The following is a 23843-nucleotide window of genomic DNA, read 5'->3' on the forward strand; positions in this document are numbered from 1 at the left end:
CCCGAGTGGGTACCCCTGTTCCCACCGCTCAGGGCTCCCGCCCTGCACAGTAGCTGCTGCTCCTCTGTACTCTCATCTGATGACAGAGGGGTTGGGCACATGTCACCTCAGGTGTTCTCCTTCCTGCTCTGGGGCCTCCTTAGACATGCAGGCCGAGAGACCTAGCCGTGCCTGCAGAGCACCAGGGCAGATGGGTGGGTGCTGGCTCCAGTGTGGCAGGTCCCTAGGCTCTGACATCCATGTCCCCTCTGCCCACAGCAGCAGCAGGAGATGCTGGCTCTCAAGCACCAGCAGGAGCTGCTGGAGCACCAGCGCAAGCTGGAGAGGCACCGCCAGGAGCAGGAGCTGGAGAAGCAGCACCGCGAGCAGAAGCTGCAGCAGCTCAAGAACAAGGAGAAGGGCAAGGAGAGTGAGTGCGGAGCGGGCCTGGAGGGCGAGGGTGGGCAGGGAGGGCCAAGCAGTGGCACACAGCTTGGCCTGGGATGGGGAGGTGGGCAGAGAGAGGCGGCAGCTAGGGTGAGGCCTCCACATGCCACTCACCCCTGTGGCCCTGCTGGCTCCCCAGAAGCCACTCTTTGGGGCCCTGCCCTGGCAGGAGTGTGTGAGCGCCCTCTGTGTCACTGTCTCGGGCCCTCCTCCCCAGCCCCTGAGGATTTCCTCATCACACAGCAGCCTCAGCCCTGCTGAAGGCTCGAGTCAGCGGAGTTAAGGCAGCAGTCCCTGGCTCTGTTGTCCGCAGCTGCCAAATTCCATATGAACACCAGAGCATGGGCACAGCCAGCGCTTTTGGTTTGAGGGAACCATTTAAAGACTCCTTGGTGGGACTCTCATGGCCTTAAAACTTCTTGAAAACTTTACCTGTCAAAATTCTTAATATTGAACATATAAATAATGACATAAAACACATGTGAGGTGTACGGGAACATAAATTCAGGGGCATTTGCCTGACAATTAATGAAGAGACTCTCAGGTTCCCTGTGAGGGTCCTGCAGACACCCTGACCTGGTGCCCCATCCCCTACCTTCGCAGAGGACCTGCTTCACTCCAAGTTTTCATCACAGGTAGTGTTCTTGGTCCTAAAACAGTGTATTTTTCCCTTACACACCTAGCCTCGTCTTAGTATCACAGAATTAGCAGGCTTTTCGCCTTCCTCTTGGTTCTAGTGCTCACCCTCATGGCACAGTGCCGACGTGGCATCACTCATTCATTTCCTCAGCACTGTGGGTCTGTAGATGACTATCACACTTTGTTTCCCCATTCTCGGGGTGTTTCCCTTTGTGTGTTCCCAAAAGTGGCTCTTAGCAGGGCTACTGTGTGCTATGTGCAGGACATGCATTGACCTGCCTTGTGAGTTAGCAGTCCAGTCCAGCCAGAGGAGAAGACAAGTAGGAGACAGAAACAGATAGGTTTACTGCAAGGACTTGCCTTCCGTGATATAAGGCTAGTGAGGCAAGTCTGGAATCTAAGCAACCAGCTGTTGGGTAGGTGGGCCCTCAGGTGGGCAGGAACAGGCCATCAGATAGTTGCGTGGCTCAGTGTCAGTGTTCAGGCCTTCCCATACCAAGGCCATCAGATGATCAGGTCTTCAGATACTCAGGTGGTCAGAGAGTTAGGCCTTCAGAAGGCACAGCCTGAAACTCTCAGCCTGCTGCCCAAGTGAATTTCTTTGTCACTGCACAGAGCCTCAGGTCTGGTAGAGTCAAGCCAACACAAGTGACCTTAAGTCGAGGCTGTCTCCACTCTAATCACATCCAGAGGACATTCCTTGTGGCACCTAACGAGCATTTGACAGGATGACAGGAGGAACCCAACTGGTTGGCACATTGAAAGGCCGTCCCACCAGGTGGAGCAAGACTGTTTTCTAAGCTGCTTGCACCTGTTGAAGTTTAAACCAGCAGCAGTTTACACCCGAGGAAGTGGGGAGGGAGGGGCTAGGTGGGGCTCCTAGCCTAAGAACAGCCTTCTGCAGGGGGCAGGAGAGCTTGGGCCCTAAGGAGGGCCCTTGCCATGCAGTTGAGGTAGGCCAGTGGGCCCTAGGGCCATCACAGGAACCGGGGGATTCTTCCTCTGAGATGGAGCAGAGTGCAGAGCAGAAGGGGCCGGGGTCAGACTGCCTTGCGTAGGGCCCAGCCTGACCGCTGTGCTGGGGGAGGATGAAGTGGGGATCTTGAGGGCTGTCGCTGGGATCACGCTGATAAGGGGCAGGGGAGCTTGGCCTGGTGGGGTAGAGGCGCCAGGGTTTGCCAGTCACATGAACTGAGCCCATGGGCAGTGGAGGTGATGGTTTGCCTGGGAGTGGAAGGTCTGTGGGAGGAGCATGCTAGAGGTGACATTTGCCAGTCCTCCGCCATTGTCAGCCAGGATTTTCAGTCCATCATGTGAGCCAGTGTTGCTTTTGCAGCCACTGTGGGATACACACTGGGTGACCAGTGAGGGACTCTCCTGCCCCACTCCATGTCCCTGCCCTGCTGATGCAACAAGCAGCAGGTGACATGGGGAGTTGTCTCTGCCAGCAGGCACTTCGTATTTAAGATTCAGCATGGACAAATCTCAGAAACCCCTCATCTTCCAATAGTGAGAGTGGCCAGCCATGTAGACAAATCATTACAAGCTTTTGCTGACATTTTAACCTATAATAATGCACAGCAACATAAAATGCTGTATGCTTAATACATTCTTGTAAAGTCAGTTATTTCACTTTGCTTGTTTATGTGGTGTATGTGCACAGCAAGGAATGGGGAGCTATGGGGAGCTACTAGGGAATTATCAACCAACTTGTGCCACCTGGTATCCTCTTCCGGCAAAGCACACAGCGCCAGGCATCAGCAGCCACTGAGCACTCTTTTCTTACTGAAGTCACTTTCCTCCTGACCTCTAGCACAGGTGAATTTGGCTGCTTTTGAAATGTATATAAATGGAACCATTAATACATAAGCTTCTGTGTCTTGCTTCTTCCATTCATAGTAAGCTTGTGAAATTCATACCATTTCATGTTTGCATGTTCCTTCCCTGTTCCTACTGCTTTCTGTTGCATCTCTGAACACACCAGCATATTTTGCTGTTCTGTAACTGGTGGGTGCTTGTATTGGTTTCTGGCTGAGCATTAGCTGCTGTGTACTTTCTGTTGAGTGGACCCTTGTGAGGAGGAACTGCTGAGCTTTAGGGCATGCACAGTGCCTACAAGCTTGCAGGGTAGTTGTAACAAGTGCAGCTCCCGCCACGCCTACAGGAGAGTTCCTGTTGCCCATCCTGTCCTCACCAGCACCTGCTGTGTCAGTCCTTGTAAATGCAGTGATGTGGTGATACCTGCTGGCGCCTTGTTAGCAATGAGATACGGCATGTTTTCACGTGCTGTTGCCTAGTGGGTGTTCCCTGTCTGTGATGTGGTCATTCAGATTTCTTCTCACCTCTGCTGAGCTGTCTCCCTTGTCTCAGTATGATGCTGGTTTTCTCGTCTTCGGGAGCCCAGTCCTTTGTCAGTACACATGCTGTGAGCCTCTTCTCCACTGAGGGCAGTGCCTTTGGCTGTCTGAATGGTGGAGGCAGAGGACACGTGTTCTTGTTCTCCTGTGGCCAGATTTCTCAGCATTCTCTGTGTGCTTGTGTTGTGTTCAAGAAACCTTTTCCAAGCTGGCTTGGTGGAGCACACCTGTAATCCCACCACTCGGCAGGCTGAGGCCGGAGGCTCAAAAAGGTCTAGCTCTATCTGGGGAACTAAGTGAGACTCTGTCTCAAGATTTAAAAAAAAAAAAGGCTGAAGATGTAGCTCAGTGTAAGTACCCAGTATCCTAAAGAAAGAAAAAGGGAACCTTCAAACTCAGGAATACATTCTCTCGTCATCTGTCATCTTCTGTTTTGCCAGGAACTCCCGTACACAGGGGGCTACTGGGATGCTGCGGGGTTTCCTTGTGGGCACAGGCAGTGGGCCCTGCACCCTCCCTGTCCATGTGAGTTAGAGGGTGACCCCTGCATTTGCATCTGCCCTCCGCCAGCCGGCCGGTGCCGGCCCTGTGCTGTCCTTGCCCCTCGGCACCAAATGCTTTTAATTACCGCAGCTTGGGTGTGAGGCTGTGCCTAGCAATATAAATCTTTCCTATTTTGGCACTTTAATTTTTCACTGAAATTTTAGAATCAGTTGTTACTCTCCACAGATCTTTGGGATTTTCTCTGGTATTGCACTGATTCTGTGGATCAAATTGCAAAGACTTGACATTTGTATAATATTATTTCTAGTATTAAATATTTGTTTAGATTTTTAAAAAGTCTTCTCTTAAGTTGTTACATTTTGTGTGCAGGAGCTTGTGTATATTTTAGTAGATACATGTGAGGCCATCTGATAGTAGCACTTTTGTGAATAGCTTTGATTTTGTGATTTCAGAAAGCAATTTCAGAAAGCAATGTCTTTTTGAGACATTTTGTGATTTCAGAAAGCAATTTTTTTCTTGTCTTTTTGAGACAGACTCATAGTGAGACAGGTCTCACTATGCAGTTCAGGCTGGCCTTGATCTCACTTTGTAGCTGAGTTTGGCCTCAAACTCGCAATGATCCTCCTGCCTCAGCCTCCTGAGTGCTGGAATCACAGGTGTGCACCACCACACCTGGCAGCAATTTATTTTTGACTTTTGGTTTTGTATCCAGAAACCTTGCTAAGCTCAGATATTCTAATTATTGGTAGACTGATTTAGACTTTCAGCACAGAATATCATATCATTCATAAATAATGACAGATTTATTCCTTCCTTCCCAATCGGAATGCCTTGCATGCGTTTCCCTTGCATGGTTTACTGAAGTGGCGGGGACTTCTGAGCATGTTGGCAGACAGTGGTGATAGCAGCTTTCGCTGTCCATTTCGCCCTTTGCTGTTAAGCGCTGTGTTTTCTAACAGGGCTTTCTTCCACTTGTTTGCTCTTGTATTTGTTTCTAACAGGAGCCTCTATATCTGCTTATGGATGGATCTCTTCCATTCCCAGGGTTTTTTTGTTTGTTTTTTGGTACCGGGAATCAAACTCAGGACCTTGTGCTTGCCAGGCAGGCACTTGTGCCACTAAGCTATATTCCTGGTCCTCCATTCCCAGTTTGCTAGAGTTTTAGTATGAAAAGGCATTATTTTTAGCAGATATTTCAGCATCTTTTAGAGATGATATGATTTCTCTGCTGTTTGATTAATGTGATGAATTATATAGATGATTTGAACAGAAATTCTAACTTGCATTTTTTAAGTAATCTCTTTTGACTTAGTCATACTTCATTATCTCTTTTATGTACTCTAAGCTTTCAATTGCTAGTATTTCATATGTTTGCAACTGTGTTCATGAGAAAGCTTGTCCAGCAAGGTCCTTTCCTGTAATGTCCTTGTCAGGGTCTGGTACTGTGACTGTGCTGGCCTCATGAGTGTCATCCCTCTTACTTGCTGTTATAAAATCTCCCACCAAAGTCTTGTGTGTACAGAGGTGAATCCTGGTCCAAAGAGGCTGGTCACAGGTTGTAGGACCTAGAACTCTGTTTCCTTGCCCCGCAGTGCCTTGGCACCATGTTTTTCCTGCTGGGAACTGTGAGCTTTGGACTGAACCCTCTAGACCCATGAGTCAGAGTAAACCTCTCCCGCTGTAGGTTGTAGGAATTGGATATTTTGTCTCAGGGACTGGACACTTATGCTTCCTTTGTTTTTGTTGTTTTGGTTCAATTGTTTTTCTTGGTCAGTCTCTCCAGAGGCTTATCAATTTTAATAGTCTTTTCAAAGAACCAGCTTATGGCTTGATGAATGCTATCTGTTAAGTATTTGTTTTTCTAGTTCATTAATTTCTACTAAGCTTATTCATTTTCTATGTTGTTCTTTCTTAGAGTTGAATTTGTATAGCTCCTTTTCTAATTTTATGAGGCAAATACCTAAATTGCCTTCTTTTCTAATACGTGTATTTATAAATTTTTTCCTAAGATACAGCATTATTAACCATATCCCGTAAGTTTTGATATGTGGTCCAACCATCTTTGTCTTTTAATTGGTCTGGTCCATTTATACTTAATATAATTACTGGATGTTTGTACTTAACTATATCATTATACTTTATGAATCCTAATTATCCCAACTATTCTTGCCGTTTTTTAATTTGTTTTGTTTTGTTTTTAATCTTCTTTTCTGCCAGCAAGGTAGTTAATCACTATCTTGCCATCCTTTTATCCTTGGCATTGTACTAACCATCTTTAACCTATCAAGTCGGATCTAAATTAGTACTTTATTCTATGACAATGTAAGGATCTTCAGGTAATTTAGCTTTTTAATTTACATACTATTTGTATTAATATTTATATTTAAAACATACAAAACTATTATTTTGCTCATTAAGAGTTACACATTTACCCTTTACTTTTACTTATTTCCACGTTTCAGCTTTCCTTTGTGATGATTTGCTTTCATGAAGGCCTAATGGGCATAATCTCACCATTCTGTGGTTTAGCATCCATCTGTGGAAGTTATTTTGTGTAGAATTCTAAGTTTGTATTTACTTTTTCTCAGCACTCTGAGGACCCTGTTCCTTTTCTGCTGACCTCTGTTGTTAATATCCTAAACAGGCAATCAGGCTTCTTATTCTTTCTCCAGAGATCATCTTTTTTCTCGGGCTACTTTTAAGGTTTCTCTCGTGATCTTTGGTTTTTTAAAGTTTGCTTTGGGGTTTCTGCTTTCATTTATTCTACGTAGGCTTCACAGCTTTAAAATCCGTATTTCTTAATACTCTTACCAATTCTTAGAACTAATTCCTCTCAGCTTTCACCCCAACAAGTGCTGCGTTTCCCGCCTCGGCGCTCATTCTGCCTGTCTCCAGGTTCGCCTGTGTTGGCCCTTTCCTTGTGCCCCAAGGTGCTTGTGTCTGCTGTGTGTTTCCCTTTTGTTCCTCCCTGCTTCAGTGTGCCTGCTTTCTAATCTCTGATGCACTCGTCTAATTCGTACCTCACCTGCAGAAGAAACTGCTGCTGGACTCATCTCTTGGGTGTTCAGTTTATGTAATATCCAGTTCTAGATAACTAGATTGCCGTAGAATTTCTGAGTGTTTAGAGTGCCCTATGGCTAGGTATTTCCTGCATGCTGTTTCCTTTAATTTGTTGTCATTCTGTCTCTCCAGTGTGCCAGAATATTTAGCTCGCATCCTAGACTGCATGAAGAGCTCCAGAGTGGGTGTGGGTGTGGGGTGTCCCTGTGCTCCTTTAACATGGGTTCACGCTGCTGCTTGTCCTTGGCCAGAGACGTTGAAAACACCTTGAGCACGGCAGCCCAGTCAGGTGCTGAGCTGTTTCCAGGTTGAGTTTCAGGACTACTAAGGCTGAGGTGTGTGGGCTTTCCTCCCCTCTTCCTCCTGCACCCCAGTGTTCCTGCCCTGGCTCTGTCTACTGCCCTTCTTCCAGGCCACAGGTGCTTCCTGAGAGGTGGCCCGGGACCCCGGCTCTCGTACCCTTTGCCTCCATGCCTGGCTTCTCGGGTCAGAAATTCTCCCTCCCAGTCCTGGTGGGCTTAATTTCATTACCTGGTCTGAGTGACCTGAAGCAGTGATCCTTATAGCTCTGTTACTGAGAACAGAGTGCTTGGAGGTCTTTGGTTTTCTTCGTGTGTTCTTTTCTGTGCACTGCTTATTTTCTTCATTATGTCTACACTGAAAGGCTATATTCTGGCTTGGGGATTTGCCTTTATGTAATTTTTAGATTACAAAATTAACATTTTGCCTTTAATTAATCCTCATTAGACTTGACGTGTTTCCAAATGGGACTTGAAAAAAAAAAACCTTCTGTTCTAAAAGGAATTAAGTAACTATCGACTAAATGCAGTTCTTAAATTCATTCTTAATATAAATTTGTTAGTATACCAAACTAATTCTAAATTAGAATTGAGATATAGTCTAATTGTCACATTATGACCATATTATTTTTTATGTTTTAAAATTTTTTACTATTTCAAAACATACTTTTTTCGAAGATGGTGTGGCCTGTGTACTCAATTGTCTATTTGTTTCTCTTATTTCACTATGTGGAAGTTATTAAGTAATTGTTTTATACATGCAATTAACATTTTTAACATAAATTACTATAACACTTTGCTCTTGAAATAATAAATGCACTTTAAATTTTTTTCACTTTGATAGAATTTCAGGATAAAAACATATGAAGACAGTTTGTACTTCACCTTAGGTCTAGCTTTTGTGCCAGTATTTGGACGGGAATACCAAGCCCAGATGACACCTGTCACACCACTTAGATAAGATGACTCGTCCAGCAGTGGCACTCAGGAGGACAGATCCCAGGAAGATGGCAGTGGAAGGCCGGGTGAGGTCAGGCCAGTGAGCTGACAGCACCTGCTTGTGGGCTCTGCATACAAGCCGGGCCCTCTGTAAGGGGCTGGTGTGACCCGCATCACCCTCATGCCTCGCAGTGCCGTCTCCTGCCTACAGCTCTTCAGGAGACTGTCATGTGCTAAGCCGTGGCTTAGAGCCAGGGTCAGAGTGAGGAGTCCATCACCTTCCTGGCTGTGTGGCCACCCCACCAGCTTACTCTGTGGTGGCCGCTTCCCCTGAGCAGCCTGTCTCCCTGAGCAGCAGCACACAGTCTGCACAGGAGCCCGAGCAGGGGGCTCTGACCGTATGCCTGCTGCCTGGGCGCAGGGCTGCGGTGAGGTCGCGTGCTGGGACGCAAGTGCTCCAGTCCCTCCCCGCCTCCCTCTTCCCTCACACCTCAGCATGGACCTACTTGTTTCCTACAGAGCAAGAGAAATAGTGGTTGTTTCTCCAAGGATTGAAGTTCACATTTTGAGTATCAGCTGGCTTATCTGTGCCACAGCTAACTAACAGATAACAATTTTTTTTGATTGCTATAAAGCAACTCAGTCCAAATTACTTTCTCATGGTTTACCAGAATCTGGCAATAAAAATACCATCAAAGGCTCACAGAATATGAAAAGGTTGGACTCTAGAAAACATTCTGGAGCTGTTTACCAGTCGTGAACAATTTCTGTCCTCCACATTAAGTCCCGTCCACCCTCAGCTGGATGCTGGGATGTTCTCCAAGCGCTGTCCATCCCTGTCGCAGGCAGCAGCCCGGCGGGTTCACTTTGTGGATTTGGGTGGCCAGGTTTTATTATTAATAATAAACTGTGTATAGCTGGGTACTTGGCAAGCTCACACAGGCTCTGCAGCCATAGCGTGGTTTTGTGGTGAGAGGCAGGGCTGGCAGGCTGCAGCGGTGAACACCCCTGGGGGGCCTTTAGGTCAGGGTCCGGGGCACCTCCCCTGTGGCGGGATCTTGTTGATGCCGGTTTAAGGCACAATCGAGGACAGAGCAAATGACTCAGGGCACCTCCATTTTTAAGGGTTTGCAATTGAACTGCAAAACATCTGCTATTTAGTTTCTTGGGGTTTTGTTTTAAATGAGATTCTTACTAAACATTTTATTAAAAGTTTTGTTAAATTTATAAACATTTTGAGTCTAGATGATTCTGCAGTTTTACTTATTGCTATCAAACAGTATTAGAAATTTGGTAAAACAATGAATTCTTACAGCTTGTGACTGTTTTCACTTCTATAGCAGGTCACACTTGCCAGGTTTTATTCATTAATTACTGACACTTAGGAGTCTCAGCAGCCCTGTCCAAGCCGAGGCAGGTGTGCCTCGGAGCCAACAGCTGGCAGGGCACAACACTACTCCCCACAGGCACAAGCTCAGTCCCGGGGGCCAGGGCAGCTGCTGGGGACAGTCTAGCATGCTGTTTAAACCTGGCGTGTGGGCCGGGATGCAGCTCAGAGGGAGAACGCTTGCCCGGCATGCTCAGAACCCTGGCTTCAACACCCAGCACCACGAAAATAACGATGCAGACAGGCAGCAGAAGGCTAGTCTAGAAGGTCAAACGCCTTTTTGGAAAGTAACTCTTGTCCCACTGTAAAGCTGTGCCTTCCTCGCAGCCAGGTGAGGTTCAGGAGGAGTCCGTCTTGGGAAGCCATGCTGGACCTCTGTGCCACTTGTCCCATGCAGCATGCCTAGGGGCCTGGTCACCCAGCGCCTTCTGGGGACCCACTTTTGACCAGCAGCAGCCCTCCCTGCCCGCCTGCCCACCCAGCACCAGCCGGGTTCCTGTTCCTCCTCTCCTGCCTGGCCTGCTGCTAAACCCCCTACCCTGGCCTTTTTCCCTCCACCTCTGCAGCTGAGTGGCTGCGTCTCACTCACTTCCCTGTCCCTCTCAGCTAATGTGAGAGTCTGTCCAATAGATGAATGAAAAGCAACAGGCGGGAGGATCATTGCGAGTTCGAGGCCAGCCTGGGCTACAAAGTGGGCTCAAGGCCAACCTGAACTGCATAGCAACACCCTGTCTCAAAAAGACGGAAAAAAAAAAAAAGAAAGGAAAAAAGAAAAAGGAACATTTGAGAAATGTGCTGTCTACTTACTGAAGGATTTTTAATGCTGGAACTTTCCTATAAGTGGAGAAATCTAGACAGATGAGTATGTGGCAAGGGAGAAGCAGGATGGGGATCACAGTCTTCCTCTCTTCATTCTCACTCTATGGAGTCAAAAGAACAAAAAGAGACTTCTAATTGTGTTCAAAGGTCAGGACCACAGGCTGCGCTGGTGTTCTGGCCAGCTGTGATCTACTTGTTCGTGATTGGACTGTAATTCACACGTCTTACTGCCAGCCAGCTTGAACCACTGCTGCTGCAAGATGGCAGGACCTTGCTAAGCTTTGGTGTGCCTCAGGTGGTGTCTCCCAGGCAGTGCAAAGATGCAGCTTCTCTGTAGCACAGCTGGTCTGCATTGTGAGGTTGTGGCTCCCCTGAGTGAGCCCACACCCCTGTGGTGCTGAGGCTCCCTGGAGGGGCCTGGGACCTGCAGGACAAGGTTGCTACTCCCCACAGACGTGGGGCACACCGCTGGGCCTGTGCTCCCCAAGGGTAGCTGTGTCTACCCCATCTGGGGGCCATTCTCTAAGGACGGAAGCCAGTGGACACAGGCTAGTTTACCAAGAGGCTGAGAGGCCTGGAAGGGCCTGAGGGGTCACCCCCTCTCAGTGTCTGTTAGGGCTGACATCACTGCAGATGCCACCATCCTTCTCTTGTCACCATCCCCACCGTGCGGCCAACGCTCTCTCAGCACTGTCAGCGGCACTGGGTGGTTCCACTAGGAAAACCAACCACTTTGTCAGTGCGAAGGTGAAAGGAAGCTTCTTGTTTCCTTTTTCACTTCTTTTAGCAGAAGGTAAGTTCATTGCCCATACCTAATTGGCCAGCTTGCATTGCACCTTTTCCTGTTACTCTTCTGTGGCTTTTGCTCGCCGTCTCCTACCACCTGGCATTTCCTTTGTTTCTGGCTGCTTCATAAGTCTATAGGGTCAACCTTCTGCAAGGGTTGTATCACCGTGTATTTGTTCAGAACTAGCCTATGGCTCTCAGGAGCACCCGAGACTGTCGGGGAACATTCCATTGGAGCGCGTGTCCTGTAGCAAGTGGGCCCCCAGTGAGTCCACCTGTAGATGGAAAGACGTCAGGCTGCATTGCTGATGAGTAGTGTCACAGTCTCATGACAGATACCCTGGAAGCAGAGCCCCAGTGTTACATGCTGACTTGCTCTGTCTCCAGTCCCGGGTCCCTCCCATGCACCTTTGCATCTGCGGGAGAGCCTGGCTGCAGACAGGACCTCCCTGACATGCCTGTCCTCAGCAACACAAGCTGGGGCCCCCGTGAGCTGCTCCTCCTGAGTTGTGTGCTCAGCTCTGTAGTGGCTGCAGACCAGAGCCTGTGCTGTGTGCTGCCTCCTGCCTGTGTCCTCTGAGCTGAGCTCTTTCCTGAGGTTCCAGGTCCTGTTGCAGCCCGGCTGGACTCTCTCTCCAGGGGACCTTGTCCTCCCACCATCACATCACCAACGTAGGACTGTGCTGTGCAGACCTCAGAAGGATGTATAACTAGAGTAACACTTGGTACCTTGAATGTGTGATAAAAGATAGCCTGGAAAATAGTTTATCTAGTGATACTAATAGCATACTATCTGTTTGTGAAAATATCTGTAGAACCTCTTAACAGCAAGATTGATTTCAGGTGTATTAGTGTGACACTTGGAACAGATAGTAGCAGCAAATGAATGAATAAAAATCCCACAGCAGAACAAGAAGGGTAGACTGAAAATGACTTTTGTAATCAAACTTTCATGGGGGGCTTTGGCTGTACTGGTAATGAACCCAGAGCCTTGCACATGTGACCTAAGTGGTACAGCACTGAGCCACACCCAAGTTATCAAACCCTTGCAAAGAAGACAAGCTTCAAGGGAGTGGCAAAAGTCACAAAGGAAAATCTAGGATAGACTTCGTGAAAGCAAGCATACAGACATCAGGACACCCAGATTTTAAAAGGAAACAGAGATGAGGGCAGTGTATGCACATGCAGAACAATGAAGAGCAGGCCCAGGCTCAACCTGCCCTGACCTCAACTGAGATCGCTTCTGCCTCACCTGACTGCTGGTTTCCTCCCCCAGCAACCTGGGGATGGGAATCACTGTGTGTCTCTCTTCATGTAGGGTTTAGTGTTCCAGTGCTGGAGTATCATGGGCACTCAGTAAACTTATTATTACAGAAAACGGGGTGCAGCTCAAGTGCATAAAACCTGTGCACAACCCTGCCACCTGGCTATGCCCACACAGCATGGAAGCACTGCTGAGCAAAGTCAGCAGGACATAAAGAGCATCGCAGGACAGAAGTTGTGATCAGGGACACCCAGCCATGCAGCCAGACCTCTCAGTGTTGAGTGGGGACCCAAGTGCTGGGGAGCGGGCAGCTGTCCCGGTGCCCATGGTGGAAGGAAAATTGGCCAGGGAAGAGCAGGTTTAGAAAGCAGTTTAGCGAGGTATGCCAGAGCTGTCTTCAGTTCATGAGATAGAGCCATTTTTCTCATCTCTGCTAAACGAGTAGTTCTGAACGTGGACAATGCCATCTGCTCCGCAGTGTCCATTGCAAGATGGCTTGTGACAGCAGCTGAGGTCACCCAGGCAGAGCACAGTTTTGTATGACTGTGTTCCCTCACCACACAAGGTCTTATGGACCTTTAAGAGTGCTTTTTGAGTACTGTGGGACCCCTGGGAAAACACTAAGGTGCTCCTTAGTAGCAGACTCATACGAATGTGCCGTTGTGGCTTGGTGCAGCTCTGGAATGCAGGCTAACATGCAGGCAGGCCTTGGGGCCTAGAAGAGTGTGGGTCTTTTGGTCTGTTTCTCAGATTTCTGGTTTTCTTTCATGGGGCTTCCAACGGCAGTCACTGCTACCACAAGGATATGCCAGAGCCCATGGCTGCCTCCCATCATGGTCTGCACTGTGGAGTCCACTCCTGTGCATCTTGTGCCAGGTCAGAGAGGAAGGGCTGCCCTCTGGCCCTGGGAAAGCCACACTGCTGTGCCAGCCACAGTGCTGGTGGACAGCCTCCCTGTGGTGTGGCTTGGTCCCTCCCCGTCCCTGTGGGGGATGTGCCCGTGGGTGGATGCTGTGCTGTGCAGAACCTTCTCTCCTAGAGTCCTCTTCTCGGGCAGCAGTGGGAAGGGGATCCCCGTCCTTCCTGTGAGGGTGCCAGCTGCCTTGCCTTCAGGAGAGGTGATGTCAGCTGACAGCAAATCCCCCCGCCCCCGGGGGTTCAGTCTGCATCTTGAATAGGACGCAGTGTGCAGCCTCTGGGGGAGAAGGCCTCTCACTCAGGCTGCTCGCGGCCTCAGCAGTGCCCTTGCAGCCTGCTGCTCACTGTGGCCCACACAATGGCTCCCCACTGCTCCCTGACCTTACCCCTCTGCTTGTGCTCGCCAGGTGCTGTGGCCAGCACAGAGGTGAAGATGAAGCTGCAGGAGTTTGTCCTCAACAAGAAGAAAGCATTGGCCCACCGGAACCTGAACCAGTGCATTTCCAGTGACCCCCGCTTCTGGTACGGGTAAGTGGCCAGGGCCACAAGGGCCCAGCATGGTGTATGCTCCATGGCAGGTCTGAGTGGAGCAGTTCTCACCTGGTAAGGCAGGGTGGCAAGGGGGCAAATTGAAACCCCCGAAGTGCTACAGGACTGCTGGTAACGTGTGGCCAGCATCCCCATGGGGGAGGTGGACTTCAGGTCACCCAGTGCTGTTCCTGCTGGGCCTGGTCGTTGCTTTCAGCATTTGGTGCCGTCCTTCAGTGGCTCGAGGAGCCACTCCCATGGGAAGCCTGGGCTGAGTGGTCCATCTGCACCTGCCAAATTCCTATCGAGTGATGTACTGATTCCTGAGCAAGTCAGTAAACACCTTGGGTTTTTGTTATTTTTGTACTGAGTCCTACCCGGGGCTTCACAGTGAGCAGACACTGCAGGAGAGTCTTGTTTGTGACAGCTGAAGGAAGCCATGTGTCCACATGTCTTAGGAGGCCTTGTCTGCGGAGCAGGGGGACAGTGAAGTGGCTTCCTCTGGTTAGCATGCAGAGGAGATTGTTGTCGTTTTCTGCAGTTCTCAAGGGTCATTTGGTTACCAGAAAACAACAGTAGAGTCATTCTCATAAATCAAAAGTATAATCAGCAATTTCACTGCAAAAAAATTTAGCTATTCTAAGAGCCTCAAAATGTACAACTCTCAGTACTAGAATGCCACCACATCCCATTTAAGCCATCTGTCTGTTTGCATGGCTGACCTCAGCCAGCATCAGATACCCTGAGAGGCATTCTCATCATGCGGCTGTGCATCAGCCTTCCCGCGCTGCAAGTCCATGGGACGCTCTTGCTGTTCGTGTAACCACCAGTGACACAAAACCTCACAGAGAAGTATGAAATCGGGTGGCCCAGGAGAAGCCATAAGTGAAGGTAGTGAAAGCAGTGGCGCCAGTGGGAGGGCCCCTGAAAATCGCCAGCACCAGTACCAGCACCTTCAGCCCCTCACCCTGAGCTGTGATCCACAGCCCAGCTGGGGCTCTGCTGTTCGAGACTCTGCCGTCCCCTGCTGCCAGGCCTGCCTACTGTTGGCAGCTGTGGCAGAGGAGAGCAGCTGAGACGGTGGTCTGGTGGTGGTGGCTGTAGAGCCCAGGGCTGGGGAAGATGTAGATACCTGGAGATGAGAGGCTGTGGGACGGGAAAGGAGAGGTGTACCGAGATCTCCTGGGGCCAGTAATGCACAGAACTGTTGGGAAACTCATTGGTGCAGGGACAGGAGAAAGAGCCCTTTGAGAGAAGGCGCTGTAAGCGGCATCTGCACAGCCAGGGTAAGATATGAAGCTTAAGGAGGCACAGACCTCACCGCCCCTGGAGGACGGCTGTGCTGTGTGAAAGACGACGGGGTGGAGGGGCTGTTTGTGAGGACAGGACACAGCCACTGGGTAGCAAGGATGCCTCCTGAGCCACAGGCCTGGGGAAAGGGTCTTGGACAGCCTCTGGGGTAGGCCCGGGTCCTGGGGTCAGGAAGAGGAAACCGCAGGTCTTGAGGCCCCAGGGAGGTACCTGACCCGAATCAGCCCTGTTTCCCCAGTTTAAGGGCTGGGGAGGCTTGCCCTCTCCTTCAGAGGGTTTCAGGGAGGCAAAAGAATGGGACCTCAAGGGTGTCTCCAGGGACAGGCTTGTTTTCACTGAGTTCTGGTGGGGTGCTTGTTTTGTCGTGATTGGTATACGCAGATGCTGCACGTGGCCCGTGGTGGTCAGGAAGCAGGTCTGTAAGGGACGAGCTGAGCCGTGGTCCAGCACCACAGCACCCTGACAGTCAGTTCAAAGCTAATTAGATCTGAGCATGAGCACTGAAGCAGTGAAGTGCCTGGAAGACAACATGGGGACACTTTGACCACCTTCGGGGAGAGGTGAGCAAAGGAGACCAGCAGCATTGACTTTAGACCCAAAAATTTGACATACCAGACTTCATCAAAATTGAAAACCATTCTCCTTGGAAGAAAATAGAAAGGCAAGGAACAGACTAGAAGGAGACAGTCACGGTGCCTATATCCAACAAACCCCTTGTCAAGCTCCTACAAATAATAAAAAGACGAGCAGCCCACCAGAAATACAGACAAGGAGACGAGCAGGTACTGGTAAGGAAGGCACATGGATGGCAGTGAGCCCATGGAGAAAGGTGTATGGCACCACGGGTGCACGGGACACACCAAGGAGCCACAGGGAAATGCAGCCTCACACCTCGGGCTGGCTCAGCTTGAACAGGGCTGGCCAGGTGTGCAGTGGCCAAACTCAACGCAGGTTTCCAGGGGAGGAGTTGGGTCATTCCTGTAAAGGTACGTTCCACCTCTGTGGCCTGGTGTGTGCCCTGGATAAAAGGAAGCAAGCTCACCCAAGCTGGGCTACTACATATGCCCAGCGGATGTACTCATGGCCACAGCCCACGAGCCTGTTGTTAGGAGGACAGGCCAGCACTGCATTCATCTGTGCACCAGCAGGAGCAAGGGTGACCCTGTGGCCGCTGGGTCACACTCCCAGTCAAGGCCAGGCACACAGAGCTGCCCCTTGCTGCCCTTCTTCGGGACTGAGAAGGGGTGAGCCGGTCAGGACGGGGTCTGCAGACACTGAGGAGTCCAGAAGCGGGCAGGTGTCCGTGCTTCCAACCGTCAGTCATCGCCCGGGGGCTTGCCGTCAAGTGTAGCTGGCCCACTGCTCCCGGGCACGAGGGTGGCCAGTCCTCAGGGAAGTATGCAGGCCATGGGCAGGCTTCCGCCAGCAGTAGGAGAAAGAATACCCCTAGTATGTGTTATATGGATCCCAGGTTGAAATGATATTTTTACCTATCAGGTTAAATAGAATACTGAATTGATTTTACCCATTTCTTTTGATTCATTTTAATGGGGCTACTAGAAAAATCTAAATTACACATGTAGTTCACATTATATTTTTGTCAGACTGTGCTGTTGTACTCCATAAAGAATTTTATTTATGTTAAATCACTGGTGTAAATCTGATGTATTGGTAAAGGCCACTTGTTGATAGAAGTTAAATGCTTGAATTTGTTGTTTTGTTCTATAATCAAGGTAATGTTTAGAAAGAAAACCACAGTGTTTTTCTGTTTCCAGTAAGACAAGGATTGCCGTATTTATTTACTCACTTATTGCAGCAGCAGCGATGGAACCCAGGGCCTCAGTCACACTAGGCCAGTGCTCCCCTGTGATTCGCACCCCAGACAAAGCCAGCGCTGCCCACGGCTTCCTGCCCTGGCTCCTTTGTCCCCACCCCAGGCTGGGAATTAAAGGTTGGAAAATGGAGCTGATTCCTGCTCAGGGGTGAATTAGACAGAAGGAGCTGGTCTGCAGGCCTCCCCTTGGGCATGAAGGTGTGGCTGGTATCTGTGTGAGCCTGTGTGTCCCATGCAGTGTGTGTGAGTTTTATGAGCGTGTGCCTGAGGGAGAGCCTGAGTGGGGAGAGCATGGATGTGGTGTATGTGCATGTGGTGTGTGATGTGGTGGGGTGGGGTGGGTGTGAGAATGATGGGAGTGAATGTGCGATTAGATGTGGGGTGTACCTCCTGGGCAGAGGTGTCGTGTTCCGGGGCTGGCCCACACTGGGTGGCAGTTGTGGCATCCCCCGTACCAGTGGCCGCTCCCTGCATTCCTGTGCCCGGCAGGGAAGCTGCTTCTGGCAGGTGGAACAGGCTCTAAGGATCTGTGAGCCCCTGTGTCTCTGGAGTCCTACAAGGTCCTGTAGGGCCAGTGTGGCCGCAGCCTGGCTTGGGATGTGAATGGCTCTGCCAGGCTGGGTGTCAGGCAAGTTGTGCACTGCTGCCTGCAGTTAGAGTCATTTCCAGGCCTCACAGTGGGGTTTTAATGCTGATAGCACCTCCATGTATCAATCTAGCCATAGAAGATATATTAGACCTTTTAACTCATATGGAGCATGGACAGTTTCTGAGCTCCTCCTGGAGTAGAAGTGAAAACACAAGGCCCAGAACATCTCAGTAGGACTCCAGGGAAGAGACTGCCCATGCATGGGTGTGTGCCTGCACGTCCATGTCCCCAGCCCCAGCTATGGTCCAGAATCTCGGGGGCTCTTGGGAGCGGAGCAGAGTTGCTCTCTGTGTGATGGGGTGTGGCGTAGCCCGAGGGGCCAGCATCCCGAGTGCTCTGAGCTCCTGTGAGGGTGCGGCCCAGCCCATGGGGTTTGGCTCTGGGATCTCTCCAGCAGTTCTTTACACCACACACTTTCAGATATTTAAGTATGCACCTGTGCGTGCTTAAGAGCTTCTGCTCTTGATTTAGATGACTCCAGGTGTGCCAATGTAGAGGGCTGTGTATTCAAATAAATAATCTAGCAAATTCCAAATAAGATAGTTGGCAAATTTGTTTCCAGTCATTAAGTAGTTTACATAGTGTAAAGACCCACAGAACAGACTCAGCTAGCAAGTACCTCCACAAAGCTTTGCTGGTGGCCCTCTTGAGTGGCCTCTGCATCCCCGCCAGTCCCCAAGGCCTGACTCCTCCCTCTTCCTTCCTGCTCCCTCTGAGCATCGCCAACAGCCTGCTCCCTGCTGGCCAAGTGGAGGACTTGAGTCGTGCTGGCAGCTCCAAAGGAACCCTGCACAGACCCACTCCCAGGGCAGAAGGCTGCTGCCCCGCTGCCCCTCCTCCAGGAGAGGCCCAGGGTGATGTGCACCAGTGAGGGCACCCGGGATGGGTGTGTTCTGCTGAACAGAATTCTCCAGGGCTCCTGCTTTCAGAGAGGCAGAGCCCCAGACCCTCCGCACCCTGTTTTGGCTGGATTCCTTACATTTTGGATTTGCCTTGGAGTTCTTGCCCTAGAGCTCACCTGTCTTCCTCTGCCCTGCACCCTGAAGATAGGCCCTTGGTGTGGCCAGTAGTAACCCTGGTGGGGAGCAGAGCACACAGGGCTTCCGAGGAGCAGGTCTGAGCAGGGAGCGGGCAGCAGCCAAGTCAGACAGGAAGGCTGTCAGCGCCTTTCCCGGTGTGTCAGAGCCTGCGTTTGTTTATTTTCCATTTGCCCTGGGAACAAGGGCTGGCAGTGGGGCTGGGGCTTTCAGGCATCCCCACAGGCTCTGGTGACACAGAGGCACACTGATACCCATCTTGTTTTCTGCAGGAAGACGCAACACAGCTCCCTGGACCAGAGCTCTCCGCCCCAGACGGGAGTGTCGACCTCCTACAACCACCCGGTCCTGGGGATGTATGATGCCAAAGATGACTTCCCTCTGAGGAAGACAGGTTAGTGCTGAGCTCCACAGACCACAGGGACACCCCATGCCAGCCCCTTTCCCCTGGCTGAGGCTGAGCCAGCAGCAGTGTTGCTTAGCAAAGGCCCCTTCGCAGATTTGCAGGGTTGGTGTTTATCATAGATGTGTCATTTTGAAAAGATCTCCCTAGCTTCCCCTTAGCATTCATACCAAAAGAAACAGGGCATATGTATTTATTTCTTTCTAAATACATTTCTTTCTAAACCTGGGCTTATCTGTGGAGATCTTGCTTCAGTTTCCTTTCTGTGACATTGCATTACCCAGCCATGCCCTAGAGCTGCCCTGGCAGTCACCAGAGTTAAGCACTTCCTGCTCATGGGCATCCAGTGAACAAGCGAGCATCCAGCCCTCTGTGCTGGCCCTGGGCAGTGCCTGGGCAGGCGATAGTCAGGGCTCCCAGCATGGGGCAGGTGCTGTGAGGGACGTTCAGTGTCCTGCGGGCGCAGGTGGTCTCAGCTACATGGCAGCTCTTACATGAGCAGACGGAGAACAGATGCAGCTCTGAAGGACGCCAGCCCGTTCTGCAGGGGGAGAAGGCCAGGCACTCTGCATCCTCTCCAGGTGAGGGTATAGACAAGGCAGTGGCTTTGGAGAAGGTTCAGGGTGGCAAGAAGGGCAGGGCCCTGAGCAGCTGTACCCTGGAGAGATGCAGACCCGACTGCATCAACCAAGGGGGAGGGCAGGGCCCTCATCTCAGTACAGCAAGTGAAGCCTCGGAACCAGGGCGGGTGGGACATTCCGGGCGTCCCTGCAGGGTGCTCCCAGAGTGAAGTCAGAGGACACCGCCAGAGTTTAGAGCAGAGGCGACTGAGGCACTCATCCCATAGCGGCTTCTTACTCGAGTGGGAGGCTACAGGGACCACTGGGCACGGCACCAACTTGACCACATGTGGAGGGATGTGTAGGTGTGGCCACACTGGGCCTGCCATCCTGTGGCACGAGGTCTCAAGAATCATGGGTGCAGAGGGCATGGCAGCTAAGAGCTTGCTGTCACACAGAGCAGTTAGCTCTCACCAAGGGACGCAGTCTCCTTGGTCACCAGGAAGGGCCCTGCTGCCACCTGCCCCCCTGCCCATGCAGTGCGCAGAGCTCTGTGCAGCCTACAGCGGAACAGCAGGGCAGGCGCCCCCACCCCAACATCACAGCAGCAGTGCTGGGGACAGCAGCCTCCTGTTCAGAGAAAGCTAGTGTGAGTGCTCTGCAGCAGGCGCTCTGGAGCAGTGTCAGGGCAGAGGCACACCCCTATGCCACCATCCACTGCTGGTCACCAAAGCCACTGGCCTGGGACTGTGGTCGACAGGGCCCCTGCAACTTCGGGTGCCAGAGGCACCGGGCTGCTAGGCTGCGCCGTGTCTTGGGGCTGGAGAGCACAGTCCAGCCCCAGTTGTGTTTGTGACCTTGAGCCTCAGAGCCCGGCCTGTAAGGACTGGCGATTTCTCTCAAACACGCGGGGTGCGCTCCAGAGGATTTGAGTATGGTGCAGTCACATGACCACTCTTCAAAACAGCATCACTAGCACATTAACATGTTAACAGTAGAAGGAATCCAGAGATTCGCACCCACCTCCGCGCAGTGTGTGGAGAGGCACCCCGATCGCCTAGACACAGCTCCTCCCGCACACTGTGTTGTCACTGGTACTGCTTTGCAGCCCTTGGTTTCTCAAGACTCCAGTGCGTGAGACTTAGGCACAGCGTACTACAGCAGTTCAGAGATGATCTGTCCTGACTGGCAGGTACTGTACCTGGGAAGAGTTATGTGACTAACTACCTACAGCAGTACGACTTCTCCATGTCTCAGTTTTTAAAGAGCAGTGATGTCTATCACGTGTTGAACACGTGAGACGTCGCTCTGATGCAGATTTCTTCAGCGCGCCATGCATTTTTACATGTGCTTCAGGAGGCTCTTTGGGTGACAGTTCATGCCTGTGCCTTCTCAAGGGTCTTACTGCCCTCATGAAAATAATGTGCACCCTGCCTGAGCTTCTTGTTACACATTCAGGGAGCCTCGATGGCTGTGGCCTGTGTGGACAGCCCAGCTGCCTGGGTCTGGCCCCAGCTTCTCCATGTACATCTGTGATTGGGAGGATGCTCTTGCCCACCCGGTGCCTGGCCCTGTCATCTGCAGAAGTGCCTGTGAAGCAGCTTTTGCCCACTGTGCTATAGGAGAGTCTTGAGATCGGGGCTCCTAAGTAGACTGCTCCCACTGGGAGCAGGAACACCCGTCCACCCCGCCTGCACTGACCAGGTGGTAACGCGGTTGGCTGTAGCCCCAGTGGTGACAGCCTGTTCTCCAAGCAGCTCTGTCACTGTGTTCCCTCCTAGAGCAGAAGCAGCTGCCAAGCTGGAGGACTCCAGGCACCATCCCTGCAGGCCCTTTCCTTTCCTCCATGTCTTGTGGGCATTCTTTATGTGTGACAACCAATCTTAACATCTGCCTTGCATGATGAGGGTTACATTCTAGTCATCTAGCCATTTGTGTTATTAGAACCACCTTTTTGTTTTCTCCACACAGTGAATGTATATGAGGGATAGGACACCCCACCATGTTTAGGACAGGAAGGCAGCATCCTCTGCTGGTCCTGCCCTGTTGCGGCGGACATGTTCACAGCTAAAGCCCAGACTGCATCCTGGCTCCTTTCTTGCAGACCTTTTCCTGAAGTTGGCCGTGCTTTTGCCTTTGCTCATCTTCTGCGTGTGTGTTGATAATCCAGGTCATCTCTGAACACCCCCAAGAGACTCTTCCCTGCAGAGTCAGGCACAGCAGCCCTTGGTGCCTGGGAGGCCTAGCTCCTGGCTCCTGCCCTGCCCAGACAGCCCACCCTCCAGCCCCTCCTGCAGCCACCAGGGCTGTGCCCTCAGCTGCTCTGCCCTGGTTCTGCGTGTCCACAGTGCTTGTCTTCCTCCTCTCCCTCTTCTGTACCCTCTCCAGTAGCTCCCCAGGAAGTCCACAGGGAATGCATGACTTTGTGGTCCCGGCGTGCTGCCTCCTCCATGCTGGCACTCCCTTAGTCAGCCATGGCTGGTACAGAAGTCCTCTTCCTGGAGGGTCTCAGCTCATCATCTCTCATTGACGTGGCTGATGATGATGAGTCCTAAGCTGTCCTCAAGACCAGCCCTTAGTGCCCAGAGTACTGGGCAGTGCCCAGCCTCTCAGGAGAGTCTTCGAGTGCTGCTCTCCTGAGCCATGTGAGTCCTTTGGCACCTGCTTCTCCGTCCAGGAGAGGAGTGCATCTTACACTGTTCTGCCTGTGAGTTCCCTTCTCTGTGTTCTCCTAGCGTTCTCACTGATTTCCCAGTAGCCGTTCCTGTTTCCATCTTTTCATTCTTTCCTTCCCCTCTGAAAATCGCTAACCTTTTCTTCATCCCTTCTTCCCCAGCTTCTGTTTCTGTCCCGTTGAAGCAGTCTTCTCTCCCACAGCCCCACCCACCAGCCTCTGACCCTGGCGGTGCGGCCAGCTTTCTTCCTTCTCCACCCTCGCTGGCTGCTGGCCGTGGCCTCAGGCCGGCAAAGCAAGGGCACTTCGGGAGAACCTATCCCGCTCCTACGGCTGGATGTACATGTGTCCCTTCTCACAGTCCCACTTAAGAGCATTCCAAAGCAAGGACTGGTGACACCCGGTGACTGACTCAGGGAGAGCGACGCCACTTATCACTGGGTGTGCAAGGCCGCTGAGCTGGGGACAGGCCTGCATCTCTCAATATTGCTTCCTGGAGACCAACCCAGGCTAGAACTGGAAATTTCTGGGGCTGAGGTCAGAATGCTCTGTCTGCCTTCCTTTGTGCTTTTCTGTTTTTTTGTTTTGGTTTTGATTTTGGTTTTTCTCTGGTACCGGGAATCAAACTCACAACCTTGCGCTTGCCAGGCAGGCGCTGTGCCGCTGAGCTAAATCCCCAGCCCGCATTTGTGCTTTTCTGGATCACCTCTGAGGAGCAACATCCCTGTCCACCACCTGCCCCCTCAGAGAGCAGACACTGTGTTGTAGAACAAAATCATGCCCTTTTGTCCTCATACTCTGCTGACCTGCAGCCTGCCAGGAGGGTTCAGCACAGCTCAATGGCCCTCCACTGAGCCCACACCCTGTGTGCCCGCCTTGCTGCCAGGTGGGGACCCTGAGTCCTAATTTCTGCCACCTGCAGAAATCAGGAGTTCCATGAAATATGCATATGAACAGTGAGAACTGCGGGTCATCTCTTCTCCTTGAAGGAGATGGCTCGTTTGGGCGTGGCTTGGAGATGTAAAATGTGCAGACAGGTGACTGAAGAACAGGCTTTTCCAGAGCAAAACCTGGCAGGAGCTGGTTCCTCCTGCAGCGCAGCGCCTGCCACGCCTCCCAGCAAGGCCACCTGACACCATGCTGCTCTGCTGCACCTGGCTTTTGCCAGTGCCAGCGTGGGCTTTCCCTCTCCCCCAGTGCTCTTTACCCCTACCCCTGCCCACCTGCCTGCTGTGCAGCCCCCTCCCCAGCCCTCAGGCGGGACCTGCATCTAGTGGGGTCCACAAGGTCCTTGAGAGCCCCGCAGGGATGCTATCTTAGGCCTGGTAGCATCAGTGCAGTGTCTCCGAGCCTGCTGGCTGGCTGCAGCCATCCTGCAGGCAGGTGTTGGGGGAAGAGGCAGGCCAGAGGGCACAGTGGCCAGTCCTGCAGAGGCGTAAGTCACAGTAG

General features: G+C 51.4%; 1 protein-coding gene across 11 annotated transcripts in view; it reads left to right on the forward strand.

Moving 5' to 3' along the window:
* The window catches only part of Hdac4 (histone deacetylase 4), a 256470-nt gene that overhangs the window by 173966 nt on the left and 58661 nt on the right, over positions 1-23843 (forward strand). For 7 of the 11 annotated variants that reach the window (XM_013508107.1, XM_013508109.1, XM_013508114.1 and 4 more), the window contains 4 exons: positions 259-409; positions 13267-13356; positions 13806-13926; positions 19030-19151. In XM_013508107.1, coding sequence (XP_013363561.1) covers positions 259-409; positions 13267-13356; positions 13806-13926; positions 19030-19151 — 484 coding nt within the window. The remainder of the gene's footprint in view (positions 1-258; positions 410-13266; positions 13357-13805; positions 13927-19029; positions 19152-23843) is intronic. The other 4 variants (XM_013508113.1, XM_013508111.1, XM_013508108.1 and 1 more) reach the window with 3 other exon arrangements.

Source organism: Chinchilla lanigera, unplaced genomic scaffold, assembly GCF_000276665.1.
Source record: "Chinchilla lanigera isolate Chin_1 unplaced genomic scaffold, ChiLan1.0 scaffold00141, whole genome shotgun sequence".
Classification (NCBI taxonomy): Eukaryota; Metazoa; Chordata; class Mammalia; order Rodentia; family Chinchillidae; genus Chinchilla; species Chinchilla lanigera.